General features: G+C 47.4%; 1 protein-coding gene across 5 annotated transcripts in view; it reads right to left on the bottom strand.

The window, feature by feature from the left end:
• Positions 1 to 21,052, bottom strand: part of JADE2 (jade family PHD finger 2) — a 144,552-nt gene that overhangs the window by 18,684 nt on the left and 104,816 nt on the right. For all 5 annotated transcript variants that reach the window (XM_019478521.2, XM_019478518.2, XM_019478522.2 and 2 more), the window contains exons 6-9: positions 20,555 to 20,766; positions 14,723 to 14,890; positions 13,069 to 13,185; positions 5,776 to 6,237 (exon numbers count right to left, since the gene is read on the bottom strand). In XM_019478521.2, coding sequence (XP_019334066.1) covers positions 5,776 to 6,237; positions 13,069 to 13,185; positions 14,723 to 14,890; positions 20,555 to 20,766 — 959 coding nt within the window. The remainder of the gene's footprint in view (positions 1 to 5,775; positions 6,238 to 13,068; positions 13,186 to 14,722; positions 14,891 to 20,554; positions 20,767 to 21,052) is intronic.

Below are 21,052 nucleotides of genomic sequence, written 5' to 3'. Positions count from 1 at the left end.
CTAAGAGCCCAGTGGTATATTGCCCCCTTGGCTGAATCCTGCCCTTCTCATGTACATGTTACTTCCATTGATGCCAACAAAGAAGCTTCATCTGAGCTTGGGCTACGGGGTCAGGCAGTGAGGAAAAGCAACTGTGGGAGCTCACTGAACTGTTCAACCTATCCCTGCTACTGAGCGATTGAGAGCCAGGGGCTGATCACAAAATTGGCTGTTGCTCTAAGCCAGATGCTAGGACACTGCACATGAGATGTGAGGTACAGAATGGATAGCGGGCTGGAACCTCAGCTGGCGAGCACTGGCCTGGGGCCACTGACTTCCCTGAAGCTGTGTCGATAAACACCAACCCAGAGCCTGGCCCACCGCCACCCTTTCTGTTGTTTATTCAGATGAATCAAATATTAGCTGCTAGTTGCTGGCGTATTGGGTCTAGCTTGGAGAATGCAGCTGAACTAGAGAAACTTTCTAGCTGCAAACAGCAAAGCTTCGGAACTAAACCCAGTCCTTGGAGAGTCAAAACTGTCCTGGATGCGCCAGAGGGACGGTCACCTCCTGAAGACCACTCGTGATAAACGCTCCACAGAAGTGCTCTAGCCAGCACGAAACCTGGCCACTTCAGGAATTTCAGCAGGGACAGCAACCCGCCGGCAGACAGCTGTCCCCTCCAACCACAGGGCGCCTGCTGCAACTTCCACCGCAGAAGGAGGGGAGGGGAAGGGGGAAAAGTGTCAAGTTACTTCCTCACAGGTCAGTCCCACTGCAGGTACAGGGTTCCTGCAGCTGGGCGATGGCCCGGGAGTTCAGGATCAGCCCTCAAGCTAAAGAACTGTGGCCCTGAGCTGCTTAGGTGGTAGCAGTCAAGTAGAGATGAGGGACTAAATCCTGTCTGTGCCAGGATGCCTCCTGCCATGGGCAACTGGTGCCTCCTGAGTCTGGGGGGCACTTGCAGAAGCTGGCAGTGGTGCTAGCAGTGGGGATGGGGCTGGCAGGCAGACTGCAGATGCCATCAGCAGCGTCGGCAGTGGGGACAGAGCTGGCGAGCACTTGCACATGCCGCCGGCGGTGTCGGCAGCAGGGATGGCTCTGTCAGGAGGGCACGTGCCTCCCCTACCAGTCACCTATGCCTCCTGCACTCTTCGCACCAGGGATGGCACCACGTGGGGCTGCAACAGTGAGCTGTGAGAGGCACTCTGCTGAGCAGGAGCAACACATGCCCCTACAGCCTGTTGGATTTTGCTGGTGGTGGCACTAACCAGCTTGTACAGGGAAGGAGCTCACACCACGTATTAATGAGAGTACAGCTCGGCTCTACTCCAGTGTAGGGATAGAAAACAGCAGCTCCCCCGTGGCAGGGTTTTATTTATGGTCCAAGTTTTTTCTCAGGCACCACGGGGGCAGGGAGTGAGGTAGCAGAGATGTCGTTTTGCTTCTGCCCTCGCCCACCTGACTTGCTGGAAGCGCCACACTGAGTGAGCCAAGTTCTCCGCTCTTTAACACCTGGCGTGAGCTCCTTCCCTGTGCGAGCTGGTTAGTGCCACCAGCAGCAAAATCCAACAGGCTGTAGGGGCACGTGTTGCTCCTGCTCAGCAGAGTACATCCCATAGCTCGCTGTTGCAGCCCTGTGTGATGCCATCCCTGGTGCAAAGAGTGCAGGAGGCATCCTGGCATGGACAGGATTTGGTCCCTCACGTGCACGTGAATCATCTGTACTTGACCTGAACAGCCCATCATGTGCCCGTGTAGAAACTACTGATAAGCAAGCCAAGTCAGCACAAATGCCAGGTGATACCAGCTAATGTTCACGTGTGTTGGAGTGATGCTGTGACTGCCGCCTCAGTGGGAAGGGGCAACATCTTTTAGAGAAAATGGGGAAAAGACAAAATGCAAATGGGATCTAATCTGACCTGACAGGGAATATTCACTCAGTGTCTTGACTCTCCCAAAGCTGAACTAGATGGATGCCCAGGAACAGAGCTACAGGCAATGAAGCAGGAAGGAAAAGTTGGCTCCCAGGAGCTGAATAACTTGAGCGGACACATTGGTGCATGCCCATAGCCTTCTCCTTTGGGTTCCTCCTTCCCTCCCCAAACCATGAAGCGGGATTCTTTATGATTCACAGCCTACCTCCTCTGTAAGAGTTCAGGAGCCGCTGCGCCTCTAATGGTGACACATCAAGCCTGACCTTTTCTTTCCCTCTTCCCTAATGTCTGATACCAAAATGATAAACAGCAGTCTAGGCTGTCAGGGGCTTTTTTTTAAAAGCTGCATTGCCTGTGGTAACGGAGACATCGTGTATTTACATTTGCCCCACACTATATTTGCTCTCTCTTTACAAATGAATTAATGTGCATGAATTTTCACATTGACAGCAAGCTTCCAGCATCTGAATTGTAAATAGCAGCCTAGACAAACAAAACAACTGCTTGTAACCAATGTCATTAAAGAGGTAGAGTCCCTGTGCTCAAACAAATATTGTGCTTTTTAATGCACCAGGGCAATCCTAGCTATTTGCTACTGATTTTTTTCAATCTTAAAAATAAATAGTTAAATACAGACAGAGAGAGAAAGCAGGACCCCAGGAATGGAGCCGGCTTGTGTGACCAGCAAGTCCATGCCCCGCGCAAGCAGGGTCAGTACCTGCAGTACATTTTCTAACAGTCTGTCCCAGTCAATGGGGCATCTGTTATTTCTCTTGAGCAGACAATTCTGCAGTCTAGGAGCTCTCGCTTGCCAGGCTTGATAAACAGCATAACCTTCTTTCTAAATTGGATCGTGTTATTCTAATAGATGCTCCTGCAGCAACTCAAATATTGCTTTGCTCTCTGGCATGTTCATGCCCTTCCAGGATTGCAGGTAGTCCTGTTGTCTCCTTCTTCCCTGCAGAGCAGTTACATATGCCTTGCTCTCTAATCAGCTCTTCTATCGGCTCTATGGATCTTGCCTGAGCTGCATCTTTTTGGAGTTGACATGGGATAGACTTTACTGCCAGACCCTGGTTCTGTGAGTGACAGGCTCATGCATCTGAACAGCTCGGGTCCTAGGAAAAGGTTATGCTGGAGGTTATGTTCTCCTTCAGAACAATTTGGAAGCACTCACTTCTGCAGGAGGGAAAGGCGCTCTTTTTTGTTAAAGTTCCTTACATGAAGATGCAAAGGAGTGATTCAAATGCTGTATGTTTTACTATGTCCCCTTCTTTCTGTTCTGGATGGAGCCAAACATCAAACTAAAATTTCTTTACAAAGGAAACCGTTGCCTCTGGCAACTTTTCTATCAAAATGTTTGGCAATATTTTTCCTCTCTGATTTTGTATTCCTAGAAGAAAACATCATTTGCCCTCTGCTTAGAGACTGCTGCTATTTACACATTTACATTGCTAAACAACCCCCATTCCCTCGTACCCAACCAGTCTCAGATGTTGATATGACACTCCTGGAAGCATACAGCTTTTTTTCTGCAGCTGATCTGAGACAGCTAGCTTGTGGAATAAGCTACAAATGTCTTACTGGAATGCCTACAGTAGAGACACAGGAATAGATAGGAACAGGGTAGGGGGATTCCAGCAGAAAGGGTGTTACCCTGATTGAACCATGAAACAGGAAAGGCAGGAACAAGGGAGGATGGGGTAGGCAGTGAAGGGGACTTTCACTGGAGATAAGGAGATAGAAGGGTTGCGACTGTCACAGACAAGAAACCTGACTGCAGACATCTGCATCCAGTGGAAGGTCTCCAGGCAGGGCGAGGCTTTCCCAATGGGCAAAGGAGGGACGGCAGAGTGACTGAAGCCTGAGCCTCAACACCACAAGCAAACAGCTTGGTTTGGACTGCACAAGGTTGCACTAAGTTTCTGGGTGACTGGGCTTTCACATCAGTGAAACAGAGAGGCTCTGCGGGCCTTGCATTCCTGGAAAGCATTAGCGAGTCATGATGAATGCTCCTTCTTTAAAATCCCAGTCCTGGTAACAGAGAAATCCTGATGCACTGCAGGGGCATAGCCCAAGGCTACAATATTTCCTGTCCTACAATAAGCACGCACCTTTCTGCAGGGCCTTTATTCTGAGGAGCTAAACGTACCTGATTAACAGGGGTCTTACAACAGCCTTGAAAGACAAGGAAGGCGTCAGCAGGCCTGGCTGCTGTGCTCTCTGTCCAACCTCACCTGGGCCCAAGGGTCTCCTCTGCTGCCGGTTAAGTAGAAGGGACAGCGCTGGCTGCGCTGCTGGAGGGGCCTGGCCGTTGGCAGGAGTCAAGTGCTCCCACCGTGCCGGCAGGAGCAGCAGGGAAGGTAGGCGGTCAGAAGAGGTGGGAAGGCAAAAGCCGCAGAAACAAACTCTCCTTCTCAGCCTCCCTCCAGAGCCACACAGACACCCGCCATGACTGCTGCCAGCAGCAGAGAGGACCTCTAGCAGTGCCTCTGCCCTGCTCCAGCAGGGGCAAGGCCCCTATGAGCTCAGAGGGGTTTCCATGACTCGCTGACGTGACGTCCTGTGCACCGTTCCTTCCTGTGACAATGGTGTTTCCCAGCCCTCTTTCCCCAATTTTGTGTTGTTTCACGACACATTCTGTATTGCTTCCTCCCCTCTTGTTTTTGTCTCCTCTGCACAGTACCCAGCCCCTCTCCCAAATGGCCTCTGCTTCCCCCTTAGTCCTGCTAGCTCCTTTCAGGTAAGCGAGACTGACACAACACTACGGGCACTGGCAGCGTGGCGCTTCAGAGATCCCCTCTCTTACACATTTCTCTTTACTGCCTGCTTACATGCACAGAGCCGGAAGCCAATGCAGCAGGGGAGAGCAGACGGCATTCAGTGCAAGAACTGTCACAAAAGTTTATTACTGTAACTCTGCTGACGTTGATTCTTCCTTAACAAGCCAGCGTGGTGCCCTCAAGGACATGGGCCAAGTGGAGGACTGTCCTGGCGGTGGCCTAAGGTGCAGCAAACCTTTCTGGGTACCATTCGCTGTGATGTGCCTGTGCGTGCCAGAGGTCTCTGATCACACAGCAACATCCCAGAGGAGGTGATCTGTGCCCCACATAAAAGCAGCACATCCACTGGCCCCATGTTTCACTCATGCCATTGTATTTGTCTTTACTACCTGCTTTTTAAAAAATACTCAAATTCCATTTCTGTACCTAATGTGGTTTTCAAGCTGGTGAACGGGGTGGGACTGACACTCAACTATTGGCACAATCTGGCTCCCCTTCAGGTTAACGGCCCTTTATTCCCAGAGCGGGCACAGCACAGGTAGCTGTGCTGCCTTGGCAATGGGTCTCTCCGCTGTGCGAGAGGGCTCCCCTCTGGAGCGGAGAGCAGAGGTTAAACTCAATGCACATTCAGTCATTGATGTCACTGCTGGGACTCTCAGGAACTCATTTCAGCTGTGCTGGCATCCTGTGATGAAGGCACATATCCGTTAGGACCTGAGCTGGAGCAGGGAGACGGTATGACTGTGACATTTGGCCACATTTTAAAAAGAAAATATTCCTGTGTTTATGCAGGAGGAGAAAAAAGAGTGAAGAGGTCAGCAAGGGGGGGGGGGGGGGAAGAAGAGGGTGTTGTTCCTTTCTTTGATAACACACCAGCTGTTTTATGCAGAACTTCAGATACCGAGAGCAAACAGACAGGGCAGAGCAGAAGAGTCACAAAAGAGTACTTACAGTGGCCAGACCCTGTAGAAGAGCTAACCAAGTCGACAGAGATGAAGATGGCTTTTTCCAGCAGCTGCCTGCTGGAAGTGTCTGGATGACTGGGAGAGAATCAGGGTAGCAGAAGGTGTACTCACCCTCTCTAGGTCTTGCCTGAGATGTGTGAAGAGCTTTAAGCGTCTGTAGAGCACATCCTGTTCCTGCTGAGCCAAGTTGTCCACTTCATCTGTTTTGGGTGTCAGCAGCGGTTTGTTGGAATTAGCCTTTCTCTTCAGCTTCCAGTACTGGTAGACAAAATCCACCAGCGACTCACTTATGTCGAGGTTCTCAGCCACCTCTGAGGGCTTCACAAGTTCATAGAAATCCTCTTCCAACTGCTGGAGCTTCTGTTTCCGTAGCGTGACCTTTTCTAAGTCCAGCTGGGCTTGGTCGGGTTCAGTTCGTGCCTCGTCTGGGGGCTTAGTGGCACCACTGCTGTGCTCAAGGCAGAAGGACTTAAACTTCACTTCGTCATTCTCCGCTAAAATAGTCCGCATGTCGAGATTGTGATCGAAGGCGCACGTGACGTGGAATGCAGTGATGCAGGCGGGCATGGAGCACTGGAGGGAAGACAAGGCAAAGGACTTGGATTATTTCACTCACTGTCATTATTTTTTATTGGTACACTGAAGGACTGGACACGTGCTCGCTCCTGTTAAACTGCTGTACACAGGGTATCACTGACTGCAGTGATACTTGGCCACTGCGAAAGGATCACAAGATGTGAGAGCCTGGCCTGTCTATAAAAAGCATGAATGTAGCATATCTAATGCAGTAACGGACTGCATGTTACTTTAGGGCACCTGGCTGATTGACAGGGTCAAGGAATAAGAACTTGACACTGCAAAAACCAGATACCCCTACTGGGAAATGACCACACTTCCCAAATCTCATGTGCAAAGCCAGTCACCATAATTTCAAGCAGAAGAAACCCAGTCTTCATCAGACTGCTACATCCATTTAGCTCCTTTTAATTTCAGTCCTAAAATCTTTCTCATCCTCCATGTTGAGATCTCTTTTGCTTCCATAAAATAAGCTTTCCAATGGTTTGTCCAATACTGCTGTCAGTATTGTGGACCACTGCAATGATAAAATGCCTGTTGTTGGCAAATAGGTCTCTCCTGATACGAGAATTAACTTATCTCTCCCTGCAAATTCCCCCCGGAATTATATTACTTTTTCCTTTTTTACAAACCTAAAACCTACCACACTGAATTTATTTGAAGCCTATCGAGAGGGTTGAAGTTCATGAATAAAACTGGAATCTCAGGAGCTTCCAATGCTCCTGAAGCATAATGCCCTTATTAAAAAGTGAGTCTCCCTTTGAAATTCCATAGCCTCTAATTAGTTTCATTAAAAAGGGTGAAAAAAGGGACCCTCCGCTTATCTACAACAGGCATCATCGCCATTAATGGAGGAAACTGGGGCAGTGGCTAACTTGTTGTCAAAAAAGTTAGTTTCGATTAGAATTTAGAACAAGTTCCCTAAATTCCCCCAAGGTTAAATTACTCTGGATTCCACAGGCAGCAAAACTTAAAAAAATGATTTCCTCTTGCAGAAAGCACACTCACCGGCTGTACACATTTCAGAACGTTCTCACCCTCTATTCATTAACTCTTTTTTAATGGCTCAGAGTGTCAGGTAATTATTTAAACCATAACCCATAAGAAATCAGTTTATTCCAGCTGGTAATGACCAGTTAAACTGCAATAACGAGCCATTCTAAGGGGCTTATTACTGTAGACACCACATTTAGCAGCTTATATAACATTGTTCTTGTGGGGAGAAAAAATGAGCAGTTCCAGCATGAATGACCACATTAAAATGTGTGATATTTCCTGAAGGCTGATGATAAACAATTCAGGACGCAGCTCCTTTTGGGGGAGGGTTGCAGTAGGTTGTCAGGCTCAAACAGAAAAACACTTCAAGTTGCACTTGGAGTGCAAAGCTTCATTACTTCTATATCTTTGTCCATCAGCCTTGGAGTCGTGCCCTGTGATTAAGTCACTAAGCACAAGCTTTCCACGTTGCTGTTTTTAGCTATTTTCCCTTTACTTTGTTTATGAATTCGCCAGTGATGGTGCAAGCCAGGGATTACTTTGTCCTGGGCCAGGCACGGCGCATAGCACATTTGCTGCTCACATAGATCTGCAAGCCAGAGAGAATTAATGCAGAGACTCTCAATGAAACGAGTGGGAAGATTCATAAAGACTTCAATGGGCTTCAGATCAAGCCCTGCTCGGTCCTGACCCATACTTCCTGCTGTTGACTCTCGGCATTCGTTCTCTCTGGCAAACAGAAGCTGCCAATTGTGCCAGAACTGTGGTAGCATGTCAGAGCGGATCTCCGAGTTTGCCAATTCTGGGACGACCACAAATATCCATCAGTGATTAGACTGTGATCCTCGGGCTCACCTGATCGCGTTCCACTCCACATTTGAAACCACGTCTCCAGAAGTGAAAGGCAAATGATGCATTAGCTCCTTCTGCCACCCAGCCCCTCCATTCCTTACTACAATTAAGTAAGTTCATTTGTACCTTGTTTCTGATTGTGTCACTATGTATTCAGATACGCCAATTCTGGTAATAGGGACATCACCATATTTCCTCGTACTTATGGTGAGAACTAACACCAGTATCTCAGGTCCCACCATGAAGAAGCAGTTGGTCAGAGGCGACGTTTTAATGGTTACCGCTGTTGCTACTGCAGAGGAAGCTGGTGTCACAGAAGTGCCAGCTGAGTGCAGAAAGCAGCCTCGTTATTTCTGGTAACAATGGAGGGGGCAAAGAGAGCACAACTTGATTTCCAGCTTCCTGATTTATTCGGTAGAGCCAGCACATCACCTTTTGGCTTTTGAACTGCACACGTGATATGAAAGTCTCTTAGAAAATAAATACAATGAGGAAATGCAGTGTCATTCGCTGGAGTCACTTTCCTGACTCTAATGGCACTTTAAGACAGGAGGTCTTTGCCAACTGTACGTTTCCTTGATTGAGTTTTCTTGTCTGGTTGCCAACATGGTAATTTTACTGCATAGAGCTATCTAGCTACTGATGTAGTCAATTGTTTCTATATTGGCATAACATCTGGGGGTACTTTAAACTAAATCATTGGGAAGATCCTTTATGCTGTTATGTGCATAAATAGCTACTGTACTGCAGCAAAAGTGGACAACAAGAACTTACTGGCTCCAGTGAACTATTTAAGTTAATAAAACACATGCATCAGCGTTGCCTTCCTCCTGCCTATTTACGTCACTAACAGTATTAATATCATTATTAAAGTGTCTGTGGCTTTTGCCAGAACAACAGACTACAGCTTGCCCTTTACACAGGAAAGATAATCTGCACTACCTTAGAAATAAAACAAACAGAATGACACTCATCCTGGATTTCTCCTCCGACAGATGGCAAGTAGCAGTTGTCAGAGACCGTGCCCAAAATGCAAATAGAAAATAATTAGCAAGCTCAGCTGACAGGGCAACAATGAAAGGTACCTGTTCAGCAGCAGCTACCAAAGGACCTTGCATAAACTGACAATAAAAACATATTGATCCATCAAATCTCTCATGAGCACAGAATGCCAATGGAACGAGCCTGCTCTTCAGGGGAGACAGGAGTCTGACAAGCAGAACGGGTTGGGACACAAGAGACTGGGGCAGCTCCTTGGCTCTCACATACTTGCATGGGTGGCTGTACGTGGAGTTCATCTGTACTTGGATGTAAGGCCAAGGAAGCTAGTGGAGTTGCACCAGAGGTAAATTTGGCCTGCTCATTAGTTGGTTCATTGTGGAGTGAAGATACAGGGATTATATCACTCACCAGTGGCCGTGGAATGCAACAGCTGTTTAACAGCTCACGGCAATGCTACCCAGCAGATTTGGAGCAGGAGGTGAAGTCAATGCAAAATCCAGCAGAACAGGAGGGAAAATTTAGAGAGAACGAATGTCATTACCAAAGCTGAAATCTTGCCAGGGCCCTAGGGCAGATACCTCTGTGATCTTATGAAATGGGCCATGGTATTCCTAGTTGCCAAAAATGATCTGGATGTCACCTCCTTTGGATAAGGGGCTCTCCTGTATCAGAAATGTCCTAGCTCCGGGCTGGGTTGTTGGTTCCTTACTGGGTGACAGGGAGAAGTAGGATGGTCGGCATCCTGGAGAGCACACGTGACACTTGTTCCCCCAAACTCTGCAAGTTTTCAGCACTGAACAGTTCCAATCGAAGTAGGCCTGGAATTAAAGGACTTCTCTGCTTCAAATTTTGGGAAAAGCTTCCCCAATGAGCTGTAATTCTCCAGGCAATGAATGTTGATCTCCAATGACCAAATGGTCTTCATTCCCTCCTAGCACTCTGACTTTGACTTCAGGCAGAATCTGCAAAAAATGCTGGCCTCTTATCTACTCAGCCAGTCCGAGGTGCGACTCCTGACTTTTAGTCATTAGCAAGAAGATCCCAGCAAGGTCTCCATACTGTTCTCAGGCCTGAAACCAAATTGAAAACATTACAGAGCTATTGAAATGGCAGATGACACCTTCCCAGGACCTGAGTCATTTCCCTAAAAAAGGAGGGTTAAAAGACAATAATATCAAGAGATCATGTCTTCAGAAGGGCCAAGGTCTGCCAGCTGATGGAGAACTGGCACTCTGCCCTCTCACAGAAGGGCAATGACACTCTCTGCCAGCAACAGTCTGATGCTTCATCGGCTTCTGCTTTCACCAGCCTGGCTGCACGGCTCCATCTCTTAGGTGCTGGTACGCTGTATTCTCAGCGCCTCGGGGGCACATCATCAGTACGCTTCCTTGGACTGTCTTTGCTGGTTCAGCAGTGTAAACAAGACAATTCCAAGAGGCCAGGCTCCTTCTGGCACCGTCTCACGTCTGACCACAACAACCACCATGAAGTCATGATTTCCCCAGAGTAGAAGCCTGGAAAACAGCTCTTATACATAGCCATCTTGTCAGCATTGCATTTAACTGAACAGTAGTGATTTACACAAGCTGAGGGGCTGACCCCTAGTCTTTCTGAAAGAAAAACAAGGAGGAAATGATGATGCACATGAAGCCAGGTCAGCACTCCTGCTCCTCTCTCTGCTCTGCTTGCTTGTTTCCATTCTGCTGGCGGTCATACCTGGCAGGCCACCTGGAGTAAATTCCCTTGGTGCCCCGGGAGGTAGGTCCAGCTACAAGTTCAAATTTGGTGCACGGAGTTGGATGCAGCTAGTTGGGTGCTGCGTTGCAATCGGCGTGTACATTCACGCCACTTGTACACACAGTAACTGTGTACATGTTAAGGGATGTGTCTTCATCTCTTAAAATGAAGTTTTCGTTCCGTGTGTCAGTAGAAAATAAGGAATGTCCCCCACCTTTCTTCTGTGAAGCACAAGCCCTCTTCTCCTTAAGGGATGATTCACCTTTCACAGTCTCGGTCTACTGGTTCAATGAAACCGAGTCAGACTGGGCACTTGGAAAAGCTAGCGCTGGAAGCTGCTGAGATGCGCTCTTTTTAATGATCCAGCTGTAATAGACCTGTCCGCACCATAAACATTTACTTGCCATTGTCAGGAGTTAGCGCTAAGTGCTTTAGCAAAAAGATTTTCTCTCTCTAAAGCTGCTGTAAACCTGGATTGCTGACAGAGATGGTTACATTACACCTGCATCAATAGACACAGATCAAAAACATGTGGCATGAATATACACTTTTGCAAACACAGAGCTTTGTACCTCTGATAAGAGTGGAAGACCCTTTGCTTATTTACCTCTGCAGGTAAGCCTGCTGCTTAGTTACCCATAAAGCCTTAAATAAAGTCACTGGCTGCCTATTCCTCTCCCTTTCAGCAGAACAGTCCTGAGAGAGTTAGGGTGGCACGGTCAACCATTTCAGTGGCAATCGTACGAAGGCTTATACAGGGTAAATTGTCAGCACGAGACAATAAAACACCAGGTTCCATTTCAGGTGACCTTTAATGCAAATCCATTCAATCCAAAGGTTCTCACAGCACATGTGCGATGCTTGTGCTAAGAGGATGAAGACTTAGAGAATCTGAAGTCTTTTTGATGCTGCCAAGTCTATTTGACTCGTTTCCCTGCCCTTCCGTTCTTTGAAAGCAATTGCCACTATGACACAATATCTCCATCTGGCAGGGTGAATAAGCAGATCCACCCAGAGCCATCAGAATGAAGTGAGTCAAGGCTGGAGATTTAAAGAAACATTGTGAGATCTCCTTTGGAGCTAAAAGGATTGCTTTTCAACAGCTCCCTTTAAAGTATTAAAATCAGGGCAGTTCATAAACACCGCGGAGGCTTGCAGCTTTCTCTGCCAATTCAGGCTATATCACTGTTAGTCAATCAGGCAGTTACTCCCTGTCAGCTACATATAGCATTGCTATGTCACGTAGAGGGGCCAAGTTCTACCTCTGCATTAGACTTGAGTTCCTGGACTTGGCACAAGGGTAGGAACTTCCCCTCAATTCAGGAAGGTGAAGAGTTATTCCATGGTTGTCACAGCAGCGCTGAAGTTGGTAGCACATAGCAGGAGATCCACCAGCTTTTCCCTTGCTCTCCCTCTGGCCTGCCCTTGTGGCACCCTCCCAAAAATCAAAGTGAGGTGAAGAGGAAGGAGCTACCTGTAACTGGGCTCTGAGGGATGCAGTGGTGTGGACACGTAACTCCAAAACTTCTGTCCCATGGCCATACGTGGAAAAACCACGTTTCCCCTGCAGTCAGGGCTCCTTGCACAAGTGGAGGAGAGGTGCCGCAGGATCGCGTCACTGTCGGTGCCGTGTCAGAGCGCAGGTTTTTTGTGATACCTGAGTCTTTCCACAAGGAAAACTTAGTAACATGGCTGCAGGAAGGATAGTAAATAGGATACCTGCTGTGATTTGCTGAGGTGAGATAAAAAGAGCAGGTAAAAAGTCGGGGTGTGGTAAATGTTAAGTATGCCAATTTGTGAGCTGATACGTTTAAAATCAAGTGCAGAATTCAAATCGTGGCTTTCCAACGAAGAACGGCTCCGTGTCTAGCGCTACAGGTATGTGAAATCCTGAGGCATAAAAGCTCACAGATCCCTTGTTTTTGGCAGACAGTCCTAGGCACGCTGTAGCAGGTTTCTGATTTCAGACCAGTGTCGTTTTCAGTCCCTGTAATTACAGTATCACTACGGCAACATCCTCATGTTACGCAAAGAAAGTTAATCTAGATTCACAGCAGTTAATTTATTAAAAACTTACAAACAACACCACATGGTGGTGCCTGATCGGCTCCTGGGCACCTTGCCATCACCTCTGTCACCTGTCACTCAGCCACTTGTTCCCACACTCGGGTCAAACCTTGCCCTCCGGAGCATGTGAGAGACAAAATGTGTCCATTGAGGTTTCTAAGCTGAGATTCATACCTGGATACATGTCCCCGTGCATTCCTTACAGAGACTGCAGGACAGAGCCCATCTGCTGGCTGGGATATGCGAGATCTTTGTAATGGGTTCCATTTTCTCAGGGCATCCGATGCTCACCTGGCCACAACAAACGGCTTGTGTTAGTATTGGCTGCCATCATGCATCTTTGTTAAGCTAATGCAACGATCAACTCATAAGATAGTCAGAATAGGAGAAGCATTTTTGAAAAGTCACCCCTAAGATCACCTGTATTTGGAAAATCCTCTGCTACTGAGGTAGGTGAAATGGATGGAGCAATTCCTGGCATGGAGGGTATGGACAAACACCACCTTTGCTGGGCCAGACACTGCTATCTACCACCAATGGGAGTGTAACATAAGCCTCCCTCGCCCAGCTTGTGGCTGGGCACATCTATTCTTTCTGGTTGGGTGCAAAGGGCTGGACTGGCAGCTACCTATCCAGCCAACACCCTAGAAGCAAGGCAGGTACACGAGTGTGATCCTGAGGGTCATGATCTAGTTTATTCCAGGGGGAGCATCTTGCAGGGATAGCTCACTATGTTCTGTACTGACTGCCAGGCTTAAGCCAGATTTGAGCTGGCCGGCAGGGAGTGAACCTGAAAACCCACTGAATTCCAGCCCTTGATTGTCCATCTCCCACCCGGCCCAAAAATGGCTGGTCTTTTCCATGAACGGGCTTGGCTATGACAACCTATTGAAGAGGAGAGCTCCTTATGCCCCCTTAGCCCCTGTGAGGCTGTGCAACAAGACTTACAGCTGAGCCACTGTTGTTGTGGCTAAAGAATTACACATACCTACTTCTGTATTATTTTAAATATATTTATGTATTATTTTTTATCCATTCCAGTTTTATTTCACGTTCTTTTTATTTCTCTAATAAATTTTGGCATTTCTGTTCTATTTGCACTCCCTGCCGAAGGGGGATGAAGTAACACCTGGAAAATTGCTCCAAAATACACTCTGCAAATCATTTCTGCTTAAAGAAACACATGTGCTGCCTGCAAGAGAAACACAGAGCGCCCTGCGTGCATGCAATGCGTACCTCGCTGTCCAGGTGGGGCTGTGATTAATACACTGTCAGGTCACTGTTAATAAAAAATATCTGTACCTTCCTCCTGGCAAACGCCTGCTCTGTAAGGCTGAGAGATTAATGCTGCCATCATAATATAAACAAGGCTGAAATTCTTCATGGAATACAAGCAAATATGAAAAGGGTAGGTACAGATGGCAGAAGAGTAGATGCCTGTAGTTCCCTTTCTGCTGCTGTTGGCTCAGTATCTCCTGCCTTGGCACCTTTCCTCTTGCATCAGCTCGGCTTTATGAGCAGAGCTTGGACTTGCTACTCAGACCATTAGTGAAAGATCTGAGATCTGTCCTGGAAATCTCTAAAGTGAGAATTTTCAAAGAAGCTTCACTGACAGGTAGCTAGATTTAGCAATAGGCTGGTTAGGTACTTTCAGTGGGCTTTGGATGCATAACTCTTTTAGGTGTCTGAAGATGTCAGCCCAAGACCTGTACTTTACCACTGAATGACTGAAACAAGTGACAGTAGCATATGGTTGTAACTACACAAGGCACATAAAGTCCAACTGCAACCTACACCCAAGCTAAGAACATCCTGGATAACTGCTTACTTCAGGTATCCATAAGGCACAGCTAACGTGGACCCACTTTGTCCCGCTCCGGGTGGGTTTCAAAGCTCCCCCTCTCTTCGGGCAAAGTAAACACTTTGGCTGAACTCCAAGGGCGCAGGTTCGACAAAGCCAGTTCCCAATGGGAACTTTGAGGATCCCATAGCACGCCTGTGCAAACACAAGGAAGGTGGCATTAGTTACAGCCTATATTTCAACAGAACTGCAGCACTCGTACACTGCTGGCCTCTCTCATTTACCAGTCCCCGGTAGATGCCTCTTTGCCTTGGCATCCAGCTGTCAAAACAACAATTGAAGGCAGACATAAAGAAGTGCCTCAACGGGGCACAACTAGTTTAAAGGTAAATTCCCCTTTCCTTCACTCCTTCCTTCGTGTTTTATATGGATTCACACCTGACACACAAATATGCCCTCGACATGCCAGGCAGCCCTGCTAATGTGCCTCAGTCCGTCACAGGCCTTGTCTTACGTCACCAGTGGAAGGGGCAGCTGTGACGGCAGATTCTCAGATGTGGACCTCTTTCCATCAGGCACCAGACCAAGACCACAGACTCCCATGCAGCTACCAGAACAACAGCAACTTTCATTCACAGAAGCTTGGGTCCCATTTGTGTATACGTATATATATATAAAAACCAGAAGCTGGGAACTGCAGAAAACTTATAGAGGAATCAGAACAGTGCAAGATGAAACCTGTCTTAGCAGCAGGATAGTAAGGAGTATTTTAAGTACGTTAGGAACAAAAGAAATTCTAACAATGGCATTGGTTCATTTCTGAATACAGCAGAATTGCCAACAGTAGCCTTCCTGCCTCCTGACATTCCCATTCCCCTAACCACAAAAGTCACGTGTCCAACAAACATTTCTTTTCTGTACTTGGAAAAAAGCCAGATGACAGTCACATCGGATGATGATGATGACCATATACTTTCTACACCACCAGTAACTGAAGCTTCTAGTCACTATGAAAGGTAGATGTTTGTAAGCGAGGAGGTAAAAAATATTTGCATTCAAGAATTTTAAAAGAGCTGGATAAGGAGCCCTTTGGACCACTCGTGTTGGTTTCCAGTTAAGTTCTGGAACGCTGGAGACACCCGAGAGCACTAGAAAAAAAATTGGGGGCCCATATTTAAAAAGGGTAAATGAGATGACTTAATTAATTACAGGCTTCTCACCTGATAATCATCCTGGGCAAAATAATGGGATGGCTGATAAGGAACTTGAATAAAAAATGAGAGGAGGGTAACATGACCTACTCAACATGGGTTTATGGAAAACAGGACTTGTCTGACTATCAATATTTTCATAATGGGATTCTAAGACTGGTTGATAAAGGTATTACAGTTGATGTTAATATATGCCTGTTAAGGATTTGACTCAACACCACGTTTTGCTGAAAAAAAACCCCTAGAAAGATACAAAATCAACATGACATATGAAATAGGTAAAGCACAGGCTAACTGATCATTCTCAACATCTAGTTGAAAAGGAGGAACCATCAGCAACTGTGTGTGATTCTTCAATTAACAATCATTTCTTCCTGCCTTGTAACTCTGAATCCGTAATATCTCTTGCACGCTCCTTGCCTGTGCCTCCTCCCCGCAGTAAGTTTAGCTGAAAGACGCAGCCACGCTCTAATCTGAGCAGCATGAGAATTTGCAATGTTCCCCAGATACTTCCCCTTCTAGTGAGGTGAGAGATGTTGTAGTTTGCTGGTAGGTTAGTACGTGAATCACTGCAATTACATTAGAGCTTTTTAAGAAAATCCAATATCCCACCTCCATTCCTTGCTCATTCATCTTAGAAGCTACTGTTTAAAACGCTTGTATTTAATGGGCCAGAGGTACAGAAAGAGGCAGAGAAGGAGAGAGGAATTCCCAGTCACCTGCCTCTAACTTCCAGCCTTGTGACATTCCCATTTCTCTGGCCAGCATCGCAGCCAGGCATTTCATACAAAAAATATACATTTCTGAGTTATGAGCCATCTCTTGTTTGGAGGTATGAAGAAAAGCTAACTGGTAAGTCCTCTAAGTGAAGATATATTTTTGTGCAGAGTGGATGTCAGCATTTCTGTCGATCTGTGTCCGAGATCTGCCTGACTGGGAAACACATGGAAGAGCGTGGTGGCGCTTGTGCCGAGATCAGCTCTCTCCATCCTCACATCTTATCAAAGCTTCTGTCTCTCATCCTGAGAGGATTCATGCAATCCAAATGCATACACAAAATGACTGTGACCCACTTTGTAGGGAGGACCAGCACTGGGTCGGTAAGCTGTACTAATATTGGAAAGGTAGCAAGAGAGGCTATAGGCCCAGCCTGCCTGCCTAATGTGATGTGCCATGTAGCAGGAACCAGGCACTGCTGTTTCTAGAGGAAACACAGCCAACTGGATGTAACAACTCCTGCACTATTGGGAAAGCATAGACGTCCCAGAGGAGTGGGAAACTTGCTGCTTGTGAACACTGGGTGGGAACTGAGAGAGACGACCAGCATATTGTGGGGGGTTGCCCAGGGACAAGGAATTTCCTGAGGAATAGTCAAAATGGCAATGGCAGAAGGCAGGGCAGGGTGTGACTCCCCTGCCTGGGGCGTAAGTCAGGGTAGACATGAGATCACTGATCGCTCAGAGGTTTGGTAGATGCGGCCGATGATCTGGGGCCTGATCCAAATCCCACTGAAATCAATGGAAAAGCTGTTTATTTCAATAGGTTTTAAGCAGGCTGTCAGCTGCCACACATATCCATGCTGAACAGAAGTGAGTTGGATGAGCTTCTCGCTGGAGGCAAAACAACGAAGCTGGTGGGCAGGCACGGTTCTTTGAGTAGATGTGAAATCTTTTCTTAGACCGACTGAGTAGTTGGAAAAAAGTTCTTAGCAAGCTTTCGGGAGCAATCACCCTTCTTCAGGCATTGGGAGTCTCTGCTGTTCTGAGACTGCAAGGAATGAGAGACTGAGCCCTTAGCAGCTCAGATCAGCAGAGACTCCCAATGCCTGAAGAAGGGTGATTGCACCCAAAAGCTTGCTAAGAACTTTTTTCCAACTGCTCAGTTGGTCTAATAAAAGATATCACATCCACTCAAAGAACCTTGCCTGCCCATGTCTTTAGACCAACACAGCTACAACCAAAAACCCAGCAAAGGTGGTGGGGTCATTTGTGTGAATATATGGTGCTGGGAAGCCACGTTCTGCTTTCAGGTGGTAGGGCCGCATACACTGAAAAGCAGACTGCTCCCTCAGGCTGGTCACCTCTTTTACGCTGAAGTTAGCTATTAGGAGCTTTCTAATAATGAGGGCGGTTAAGCCTGGAACAAGATACCTGGGAATGTCATGGAATCTCTGTTATGGGACTATCTAAACTGATGACCAGACAAACATGGTTTATACAAGGATGATCCTGGTTTAAGTCAGGGCTGGACAAAATTCCTTTCTGGGAGACCTTCCAGCCCTTTCCCCCCTACGGTTCATAAGCTGGCCTCCTTTCCTTCTGTGTCTGTTTTGTGCAGGCAATATACACTGTCTCCAGGCCTCTGCTGCACAGGGAATGCATGCTCTCTCCAGGCCTGTGCTGCACAGAGAATGCGTGCTGCATCCAGGCCTGTGTTGCATAGGGAATGCGTGCTGTCTCCAGACTGCGCTGCATGGGGAATGGATGCTGTCTCCAGGCCTGTGTTGCACGGGGAATGTTTGACACTTCTAGGCCTGTTTTGCATAGGGGATGTGTGCTGTCTCCAGACTGCGCCACACAGGGAATGCATGCCACCTCCAGGTCTGTGCTGCATGGAGAATGCATGCCATCTCCAGACTGTGTTGCATGGAGAATGTGTGCTGTCTCCAGACTGTGTTGCACAGGGAGTGTGTGTCATGTCCAGGCCTGAAGTTACTACATAGATCTGTAACAAAAATTCTGAACTGTCCTAATGCTCTGTGGAATATAATTCACTGATGAAAACCATCCCAAACACCCACCTACATCAGCAACAAACATCTTTAGCACTCCTCCACTCTGATGCTAAAGCTGCCAGGAAGGATCAGGCCTCCACCCTTAGTGAGAGGAACCTCCAAATGCAGAAAGGAAAGGAAATCAGATACTTTCTCTTTGCACCAGACCCGACCCCAGATTAACAGAACACTGAGCTGATTGCCGACCTGACATGCACAGACCAGTCGTTTTCCTTCCTTTCCACAGAATGAGTAAAAAAATTTTCAAGAGCACCTGTGTGAGGAGGTCTCTGAGACTGAAGAGCTCAAGGGACATGCAAATTGGCCTATTTTAATAGGAAATTTCCCCCTCCTCAGACCCACTCCCACACACATACCCTTCCCTGCTTCAAATCACGTGCATGAAGAGTGCAAGCACACCCGAGCACACAGTATCCCATCCAATTCCTTCCTTCCCTGAAGCAAGAGCTCAGTGTTAATGCTCAATTCTAAAAATAAAACATTTTTCTTCAGGCAGTAAAATAAAATAAAATCCCACATTCATAGAAGAGTAAGGTGGGGATATAAACCCTGTCAGGTGACACAATGTCTCTTAAGCTGCTGGCTCCTTGCACACAGAATAATGCTACACAATCAGATGGGGGGAAGGTACCTATTAGTCTATCCCTCTTGCAATGGCAGGACTATGGCTTATAGTATATAGACTATTGCTCTGTCCACTATTAGGTATACTGCACACAGTGCATAAAAAAGACCTTCTGTAGCCACATCTGCATTCTGGTCACTCACAGTCATTAAAGATCCCATGGCAGCAGTTTAATGAGGAGAGATGTGAAAATAAAGAGGGAGAGAAAAAAGCAGCACAGTAAGTGGAAGGGGTGAGGTGGAAAACCAGATAACAGAATAGGAGGGAGAGGATAGAGCAAGGAGACAACGAGCTCTGAAATATGTCACTGACCATGGGAGAGGAATGGGAGTGGTAAAGAAACAACCTGGGGAAGAATGGGCAAGAGGACAGACCCCTTTCACGATCAGAGTCAAAGACCCACTGTGTCACTCTGTGGATGTCCCATATGCAGCCACGAGGCACAGCCATCCCACTCTGAGCTGAGAGAGTCGACGTTTGATGCGTCATGACCAAACTGAAGTCCCCGCATGCATTTGCCCAGAGGTGATCAAGGCAAAGCCCTCACTAGGACTCAATGGGAGACTGGCTGAATGAAGATAAAATCAAAACAGAGCCAGGCACTCTTTGGCCCCCTGGGAACAGGGTGTAAGAGAGTGAATGTATGCCTATGTGCATGCATGGGCTGGGGGATAGGGATGGATGCAGCCAGCCTTTCCACTCTCTTTGGCGGCCTGGAAGGCCACTGGGGAATTCCAGTTCCTAGTTAGGTCCTTGTCCCCTTTCTGCTCCTTTATGTGTGCACAGCCCCAAAAATGGGTAGGGAGGATGAGGAAGTGCTAGGTGCTACCCCTCTTGCGTAGTGGCCTGCAGTTTAGGATCCCTACACTGAGGGGAGTAGCAGGGGCAGTAGTTGTGGGCTACCCTGGAATAAGGACCTAAGGTTTAATCATAGAAAGTTAGGGTTGGAAGGGACCTCAGGAGGTCATCACCCTGAGCACAATCATTTAAGGGAGGTTCTCAAATCTGGACAAACCCCTGAAATATCATGTGGGTAGCAGAGGAGTGGGGCAGGGTGTGGGTCACAGCAGGAAAGGCCAAAGGATCCCAACCCAGCACCACACCCTGCTGTTTTGGATGCTGGCCATCAAGCAGCTCCTTCTTCCATCTAGCCCAGACAGGTGCATGGCTCCAGGCTGCGAAATGTGCTGAGAGCAGTGCTCCCTGGTATGAGGGGAGACGCCATTCACCTGGTGCACACAGACGTTGCACTTGTCACAGAAAACCATCTCGTTGCCATCCTCGCCCTCTGGGGATCGGCATACGTCACATACAACATCCTCATCGTACTCGATGCCCAGGCCCTCCTCTGTCTCAATGGCAATGTTCATGTTCTCATAGCACATTGTCTCCAGCTCCTCCAGCACTCTCTCCAAGGTGATCTCATCCAGCTCTGGCTTCTCTGAAAGGCAAGAGATAGGGAAATGACATTTACAATACAGCAGCAAATGGCCCCCAGCCCTAGAGTCCTTATGACATTTTGCCTGCTGGGGTGAAGTACGCAGAGCTCTGCCTTTGGAGAGGCTTTGAACAAGGCTGCATTTCACAAAGGAGACATTTTAGACTTTCACTTAAGAGGCAAATTCATGGCAATGATAAGATCTGTGAATCAGAAAACTGCTGCTTCTAACTTTGAATGCAGTTTATGTTTCATGCACAGTAACGAACTATCGCTGCTGGCTGAGGGG

This window comes from Alligator mississippiensis, chromosome 9, assembly GCF_030867095.1.
Source record: "Alligator mississippiensis isolate rAllMis1 chromosome 9, rAllMis1, whole genome shotgun sequence".
NCBI classification, from domain to species: domain Eukaryota; kingdom Metazoa; phylum Chordata; order Crocodylia; family Alligatoridae; genus Alligator; species Alligator mississippiensis.
This window is presented reverse-complemented; position numbering and strand designations above follow the sequence as displayed.